Genomic DNA, 9,021 nt, shown 5'->3' with positions numbered 1-9,021 from the left:
CAGAAAAAACACAGAAAACAAAAGTTACAATCAACATATATGTACATAAATGTATGTATATATTTTTTTTGTGAGCATGTGGACACATCAACTAATACAAATATGTTTGTGCAGATTAGATTTTATATTCATTGAAAATAAATAAATAACACTGTGAAGCTACCGATGCTAAGCTAACTCATTCAGATAATGCAGACTGTGCTAGTTGTAGCATTAGCGTGTCACGCTGTTCTCCACGGTGGCAGGGTCCAAGTAGACATACGGCAGTTTCAGGCCTACGTTCCTCGCTATGATGTCACAGCTGAGACGTTTCATGTCACTACGGAAACGGGCTGCCAACTCCACGGGAACGCTCTCTGTGAAGTGCTGCTCCGCCAAGCCGCCCAGAGGAACCTTAAAGGAACATTAACAACTAATTAATAGTTATATTAAGTTATATTTAAGAGCCAATCAGTGATTGATTGGACAATATCAGTTATGTGTATATCTACACAATCATATAAACTCTGGAAAAAGCTAGTAAGTGGACCTTGAGTTAAGACTATATTAAAGAGCATCATATTATTGACTGTGGATTTTGTCCTCAACCTCTTTCAGCAGTGTTTCCCAACTTGGGGGTCATGACCCCCCAATGAATCCCAAAATAAATGTTAGGGGTCACAAGATGATTAAATAATAATAACCAACTTATAATTTCCCTCTTCAGGCCACTCAAAACGTTCGAATGAAACAATCTGAGAAGGAAGAATCATAAATAAATAAATATCAGACATGCAGAAAGACAGGCAGACTGACAGACAAGCAGACTGACAGACAGGCAGACTGACAGATAGACAGGCAGACAGACAGATGCAGCTAGCATGGCTAAATAAAGGCAGATTTTGGACTAACTCCCTGAAACATCGATGCTCCACATTATTCATGGTATATAAGTATATATAAATATAATATGTAAAGTGAGTTGTATGATCCTCCATGTTGTGTGTAGTTTGAGGTTGTGTGTTCGCACAAAGTCTGCAGGTTTCTTGCTGAGCAGGTAGACGGTGGCCAGGCCGTGCACAGTGGAGACCACGTCAGGAAAACTGTCCAGCAGGCTGCGCTCGCTGCAGCACCCCCTGCAGGCTGGAGGGGGGCGCTGCAGACCCAGAGGAGCATTCGGCATCCACCCGAAATAATCCAGCTGCACAGGAAGACGTTTAAAATACAAAATATAAGTGAGTAAGTTACCTCATTTAATTTTTAAAATCCCACAGGAGGAGTCTGGTTGTACCTGTGCGTTGTTAACAGCACTGTGCTGCGCGGATGCATTGAAGATCACCATGGTAACAAAGTATGTCAGCTCCAACACTGAAGTGAAGGATTTTGGGAAACCTGAGAGACAAAAGTATCATACAGTAAAGTACTGCTGTAAGAACACCCAGGTACTGCAGTTGAAATACTGTAAAACGGAAATACTGCACTAAGTACTTAGTACTCAGACCTTTCTTCTCATCTCCTAGGTGACCGAACACGATGATCTCATTGATCCAGCTCTGCAGCTCAGAGTCTCTGATGACATCATCGTTGCTGTGGTAATAGTAGCTGACCACGCCCCCTACGTACCTGCAGCCAATCAGATCAAACTTTGTGCTGAAACAAGTTACTGACAGCAGAGTGAATACAGGCTCGACCAATCACATCACACCTGTGGATGATGTCCCACAGCCGCAAGCCGTCGTCACGGTAATAATAATCGGGAATGGAGTCAAGGCCACGCCCACTGATGTCATCAGGTAAACAAAGGTCACGATAGGTGAGCGAGGCCGACGCCCTCCTCAGGAACTCCAATGTGGCGGCTCCGCCCACCGCTGTGTACTGAATATTTAATAAGACAAAGTTCATTTTAAAAAGTGAGAGAAAATAAAAGGTGGTTCACTGCTGAATGAGGTGAAACATTGTTAAAATGTACAGTAAAAAATGTTAAATAAATATTGCAGTACCGTTGGCCACATGGCTCTACTGTAATATATCTAATAAAGACCAGAAACATTCAACTTAAACAAGTCGAATACAAATGAAAGAGATCTGACATTTAATGTGACTGAAACTAATAACTACATACTTAAATAACTAACTAATCAAATATGTTATTGATATAACAAGTATTGATAGTGCAGCGTACCTCATGTTAAATAGTTAATATTTAAATATATGACAGTGATGACATCATGGGGGCGGAGCCTGACCTCTTTCAGTGACCCTCCATCAGAGAGCAGCAGCTGACGAGCCAGACTGTCGATCTCCAGAGTGAAATGGAAATGAGGGGCCAACAGCTGCACAAATACACAAGAAATACTGCAAAAAGTACCGATAACACTACTACTGTCACACCTACAATACTACAAACAAGTGAAAACCATGTATCTCCAGATTTAGTTTGTTTTGAATTTTTCACACAAACTGAAGGTGTTGAGAAACTTCCTTCTTAACAAACATTTTGGTCCCAAGAAATGGAAACTTTTCAGATCCATCTGTACATTTTGGAGCTCGAATCCGATCTACTGCAACTGCACATGAAGGCAAAATACACAAAACAATTCTAGAGTTCCTATAAACTATAAGAAATACTGAAATATACACAAAACTAAACTATACTTCTGTACTATAAATAACACTGTAAATCCAGAAACGCTAATACAACTCCATGGAAAAACAATACTATATTAATCACAGTGCTGCAGTTACACAGAAAAATACTCCCTGTACTGCATACCTTGTAGAGAGGGTGCACCATGGGAAAGTTGCGAAGTGTTGCCATGGCGAAGAGCTCTGACAGCACATGTGTGCGCAGGAAGTGAGAACGCAGCTCATGATCTGCAAAATCTGCAGAGCGCACAAAAGTTTTGGCTGTCAGCCAATCAGCTTCCAGATCCTGAGGGACAAAGACCGGGTTGGTCTCACCTGGAGACTGTTTCAGCTAAGAAAGGAGACAAGGAGGCGAGTGAGGAGACAAGGAGACAATGAAGCAAGGGCAAAGAGTTTTAAATGAGGTTTCAGTATTTGTGTGTTTACAGTTCTTCAAGAGTATACAGCGGTGCTTCGAGCTAAATGCTAACATGCTTACAATAACAACACTAGCATGTGGATGGATGTTTAACATGTTTACTGTTCACCATCTTAGTTTAGCGTATTAGCATGCTAACATTAGCTAACTAGCAGTAAACACAGGGTCCAGCTGAGGCTGATGAATGTCATCAGTTCTGCAGGTATTTGGTCATAAACCAAAGTATTCGACACATTAACATGTTGACCTGATGATGGCGCTAGATGAAGAGTCAGAGGATCACCAGAGTTATTAGAATAAATCATTTGGAGACCATCAAAGTTTATACCAACTTTGGAGCCAATTGATCAGGTAGATGTTGAGATATTTCAGTCTGGAGCAGCAGAGCAACTCCGCCCTCCTTAGAGTCAAGATTTAAGGTGCTAAAGGCAGCACCTTATGAATAAAACCTTAAAACCTTCACGTCTTTTCTTTAAAACCAGGACTTTAAGATAAAACACTACACATACAGATGTCCACACAAACAATGTGATCACTGTAATAAGACTTAGAAGTCTCATCTGTGAAAACAGTTATATAGTAAAGCTGAGTAACAACATATGATGAAGCAAAGAAGGACCAATTAAATGAACGGGGAGATGAGCAGATGGAGTCTAAATATCTCCTGGATTCTCTCCCATTGTATCTGAACCTTTGTTGTCACGTCTTCTGAGGAGCTGGACTTGAAACTGAGAACTTTTTGGACATTAAGTTTGTAACCAGAGAAAGAAGTGAGAATAACTGTTCTGGTATAGTATACTAATACATCGTCAGCAAATAAGGAAATCTTTTGTTCTCTTCCCGTCATATTTATCCCTTTAATGTCTTTATTTTGGTTCAGTGGTTCAATAAAACGAAAGAGGACTAAGTGAACAGCCCTGCCGTGGTCCTGGTTCTGAAACAAAGGGGTAGGACTAAAGTTCGTTCTTACAAATGAACTAATTGTGTTTTGTAAATTTGAAATTTTAAAATGTACGAAATTGTACATTTCATCTCAATTCTGAGAAAATTCAACTTTTAGTCATCTTATCAACTGACTTCATGTTGAATGTCCTCTTCCATAATGTCACAAATGGCAACGAAATGTTCACTTATGGATAAACTCCATGTTCAGACCTGAACTGTAACTTCATTTGGATTTGGAGTTTGGAGTTCTTTGTTTGCTTGATTTTTTGCTTGAACAATCCAGGGGGAAGTGAAGGTAAAGATCAGGGAGGTTAAGGAGAAGTACAGAAGGAAGCTGGACTGGAAACTCCAGCAGAACAACACCAGAGAGGTCTGGAGTGGAATGAGGACCATCACAGGTTACAGGCCGACCGACAACATAGGAGCTGAAGGCAGTGTGGACCGGGCCAACGAACTGAATCTGTTTTTCAACAGATTTGACACTGTGGGCCCTGCTACTTCATACTCTTGAATCAAGATCAATAAAGTATTTCTGATTCTGATTCTTCATGTTCAGGTGTCAGAGGTCAGAGGTCAGGGGTCAGGTGGGGTTTACCTGGATGGCGACAGGCAGCAGTTGGTTGTTGGAGTTCAGGTGTAGCAGGACGAGAGGAGCTGTCAGGTAGTTCTGCTTCCTGTTCACAGTGTTGGCTGTGAGACCGTCCAGCAGCCGATAATCCACCACGAACACGTTTCCTCTCTGCCACAACAGTTTACCAATGACCTCATTAATATTCATACATGTTTTAGGTATTATTAGTAATTCCAATGACTAATATGTAGGCCTATATTTAAAAAAATGTTTTAATAACTTTTCTTGTTTCCTGTTTCTTGATGCTGTCATAATAAAATTCCCTTCGATCACCTCCATTTCCTGACTGAGGCAGGCTCCGGCCTCCAGCGACGCCCCCACCGTCTCCTCGGTAACGGCCATGTTGGGTGGAATTTCTGTGCAGCGGCGAATCAGAGTTGGGTTGGCTCCGTTCAGGAACTGATGTCCGAAGAACCAGTCCTCCCTCCAGAGACGCTCCACCAATCCTGGCGCACAACAGACAGGAAGTCAGGGGGCTTTTCTGTTGTTTAGTTTATATATAATTATGAGAGCGGATTAATAATATCTGTTTGTATTAATAGTAAATGATGTGATGAAAAAACAAAATAAAAAAAGATACAAGAAACGAAGAAAATGTCATGATTAATAAAAATCTGAGAATTATTTAAATATGTTTCAGTTCTAATGAATAATCTGTCACCTTTTTATTCCACTTGTTTAATCTGATTTATTGTGTTGACTTTATTTCAGTTTCCGTTCTTTAACTGAATTTTATTTAATGAAAGTCTTTTTCTTTAAATTTAAGTACTTTGTAACATTGATCTAAAATGCTGCTGAAAAAAACGTGTTTATTACATTAGTATTATTATCATTGATTATTATTTCCTGTCATAACTGGAGATCATTTGTTTCCTCCTGCTTGTTCCCACTTGTTGGATTTATGGATTTATTATTTAACTTTGTTGTAATTAAAACCCTTCTTCTGAACACAGTGACGACGAGTGGAAACTACGAGGGAGCCCCGCTTCACTTTTACTGTTAGATATAGATGATGATGAAGATGATGAAGAATATTATCATTATCATATTTAAATGAGTAGTTGTCTCACTGCAGGTCGGGGTCCTGGTCTGTCGGCAGAGCTGATGGATCTGATGAAAACTGGGCCAACGCTGCTGAGAGCACAGGAAGCTCTGCAGACCCAACTCCACCAGCCTGAACACAGAACAACACGGTAGAGACCAGTAGAGACCAGTAAAGACAGGAGACACTGGTAGAGACCAGTAGAGACCAGCAGACACTGATAGAAACCAGTAGAGACCAGTAGACAGTGATAGAGACCAGTAGAGACAGGAGACACTGGTAGAGACCAGTAGAGACCGGCAGACACTGATAGAAACCAGTAGAGACCAGTAGACAGTGATAGAGACCAGTAGAGACAGGAGACACTGGTAGAGACCAGTAGAGACCGGCAGACACTGATAGAAACCAGTAGAGACCAGTAGACAGTGATAGAGACCAGTGGAGACCAGTAGACACTGATAGAGAAAACCTGTAAGAGATCTAGTAGAATATAAATTAAACAGCACATGTATTAAATTAATAAATACTGTAAATAAATAAATAAATCACTATTAAATCAATATCACAGTTTGCTCACCATGAACAGTCACATTACACCATTTTAGTGCTGTTTTGTACATATGCAAGTATGTTAATATGTAAATATAATATAATATATATATATTAATTAATTACTAATATTAATATAATATTGAGAACTATATATATATATGATCTTAAATATCATCTTTACTCAAGATCCACTTACTGACTTCTGTCCTGAGCTTTCATACACTTCCTGGACAGATGGACTGGGTCTTCATGCAGAATGTGAGATGTGGTTGAAAGCTCAGGGAAAAGATATTAAGTGGACCTTGAGTCAAGATTACTATATATCTTGTTTTATATTTTGCAGCTGGTTTTTGAACATCCATAAACGTAACATGTTTTGTCTGTTTTTATAGAAATTATATTTAGTAATTAATCAAATAATAATAATTATTATTTTATTTTATAGTTGGGATGACAACAAATGTAAAACATTTGAGAGAGACAATATATGAAAATATTATAAATATATATGTATATATATATATACATATATATATATCAGGAACGTACACTTTGCTGACAGTCAGAATCATGTCGGTTGCCTTGGATACAGAGAATCGAACATCAGCAGGAAGTGATGTGACGCTGTCAGCCTTCATCGTCTCCGGGAGACCGTCGTCATAGCAACTCCACCTATGAAAGAAAATCTTTAAAATTAAAAACTCTACAAAGAACTAAAAAGGAACTTATCTTCATCTGATCATAACGTATAATGCAGCATATAATATATAGCCTATATGGTATATTAATGAAAACATTATCTGATAAATTAATTGATTACCGATATGTCTGACGGCGGTACGTCAGCTCGTTTATCCTCTGATCCAGTTCGATTGGTCGGACGTCATTGAAAACAAATTTTGCTTCAGAACAAAAACAACATTTATTTATTATTATTTATCTATTAAACCAGCTGAGAAGCTACTTTTTAAGTTTCATCACCGACCAATCGAATCCCTCAGAGCCAGCGAGGTCAAGCAGCTGACGAATCGGTAGCAGGGGAACAGTGAGACTCCTCCCTCCGGGGTTGTCACCGCGACTTTCAAACAAAACCAGACGCTGGCTGTGGTGGACGGGGCTTCTAGACGGACCAATAGCAGAGCTCCAAGACTGCTGGGACAGTGAACAGCGTATTCTGCCTGGCAACAGAGATTTTAAACTTGAATCTGAGTGAATAAGACAATTAAGAAAATCATTTAATATAATTTTAAGGATTTGAGAACAATTAGCTTTAATTGTTTTCAAATGCAATTTGACATTAAACTAAAATAAATTACAAAGTTTCTTTTTGTTTTATTTATCATTTTGTTATTTTCTGTATTACTGATTTAATAATAATATTATTTATGTGTCTCTCTTTCCCTGCTGAAGAGAAGGAAGTGTACTTTTTCTTCCGAGGTTTTGCAGCAGCAACACATGTTCTTTAAAATCCGACAAATCTGAAAAACAAAAACAAAACAGTTAAAAATAGATTAAAAACATTTTCCAGAGAAAAACATTTTCATTTTATTTGTATTACAGTTGAAATGAGAAATAAACTTACACTTTGTCTGTTTCAATGTTAATTATAACAATGATCACAGAATATAACTGTAATACAAAAAAAATTCATTTCTGTTTAAAAAAATGATTTTTTGAATGTTTATTTATTTAAGCAATTTGAGAAAGTGTTTTTAATTAAATATAAATTTTAGTGAAAGATGAAAATAAATTGAAATAGTCATTATGAACTTAATTAATCTGTATAAAATACACTTAATTTAATAAACAAATGATTTGCATGCTGATGATGATTACCATGGTTACAACCAGTAGTGTCGTCGATTAATTGTTGTTTAGTTAATAGTTAATGATGCTGATTATGACTCACAGATCTCTCAACCAATGGGACGCGCTCACTGGCTCCTCTGCTGCCAACCAGTTGGACGACGGTTTGGTGAGCGTCGCCGGAGAGAAACAAACCTTCCTGATACACGACAACACGGTACATCACCATGGCAACTGCACACACAAAAACACAAAATACAAATAGTCAGTTTATATATTATGAAAAATATTAAGGTACTAAGATTACTTTAAAATACTTTATATACATATTGTGTAAAAGTAAATACTCAAAAAGAAGAACTTAAAATGAAAAGTACAGAAATGTACTTTGTACTGGGTTAGTAAGTACTTCTAAGTACAAAATGAGCAGTTTGTGTTGCTGCAGTGGAGACAGAAACACAGAGGTTTTCTCCTCCATCACCACATTAGAGGCACATTATGAGGAAGAGGAGGATGATCACAGGAAGAACAGAAGATCTGATGGAGTCACTACTGCATTAATCCACTAATGATCTGTATTAGTACTTCAGTACTGAGTACATTCATATGTAGTATTACTCACCGTTGATGGAGTCCTGGACAGATTTCACTCCGACTGAAGACAGAAAGAAGTACATCGACTGCATCGGCTTCTGTCAATATTTAATTTTCACATTTCTGGAGAGTTCAACACATAGAAGCTGCGTGTCGATCATTCCTCCTATTAATTATTAATAAGTTAGGGGGTTGTTGGGTTAGGGTTGTTGGGACATGTTGGGTGGAGATGGCGTTGATAAACAGTGTTGTTCAGTTGACATCATAGCGGATGCTGCCTACACCATTCTGTCCAGACCGAAGGACTACACAGGTCACTTCCTGGTGGACAAGGACATCCTGAAAGAGCAGGGAGTCCAAGACTTTGATCAGTACGCCGTCCAACCAGGTGACAGCATGCTAGCAGAG

At 38.6% G+C, this 9,021-nt stretch overlaps 1 protein-coding gene across 1 annotated transcript; it reads right to left on the bottom strand.

Moving 5' to 3' along the window:
- Positions 1–213: 213 nt before the first annotated feature.
- LOC139301422 (hydroperoxide isomerase ALOXE3-like) lies at positions 214–8,248 on the bottom strand. The gene is made up of 15 exons (XM_070924816.1): positions 8,123–8,248; positions 7,638–7,691; positions 7,199–7,391; positions 7,034–7,115; positions 6,763–6,885; positions 5,690–5,793; positions 4,893–5,065; positions 4,584–4,727; positions 2,753–2,956; positions 2,226–2,312; positions 1,685–1,854; positions 1,481–1,602; positions 1,271–1,371; positions 1,010–1,180; positions 214–393 (listed from the first exon to the last, which is right to left on the bottom strand). Exons 1-15 carry the CDS (start codon positions 8,246–8,248, stop codon positions 214–216), a joined length of 2,034 nt encoding a protein of 677 aa, XP_070780917.1.
- Positions 8,249–9,021: the final 773 nt, after the last annotated feature.

Source organism: Enoplosus armatus, chromosome 18 (assembly GCF_043641665.1).
Source record: "Enoplosus armatus isolate fEnoArm2 chromosome 18, fEnoArm2.hap1, whole genome shotgun sequence".
NCBI classification, from domain to species: domain Eukaryota; kingdom Metazoa; phylum Chordata; class Actinopteri; order Centrarchiformes; family Enoplosidae; genus Enoplosus; species Enoplosus armatus.
This window is presented reverse-complemented; position numbering and strand designations above follow the sequence as displayed.

Coding starts and splice junctions, on each gene's coding strand:
- LOC139301422 (XM_070924816.1), bottom strand. CDS start 8,248: ATGGTGATGTACCGTGTTGTCGTGTATCAGGAAGGTTTGTTTCTCTCC. Junction 2,957..4,583: donor TGCTGCCTGTCGCCATCCAG/GTAAACCCCACC, acceptor CTCCTTTCTTAG/CTGAAACAGTCTCCAGGTGA. Junction 1,181..1,270: donor GTGCTGTTAACAACGCACAG/GTACAACCAGAC, acceptor CTTCCTGTGCAG/CTGGATTATTTCGGGTGGAT.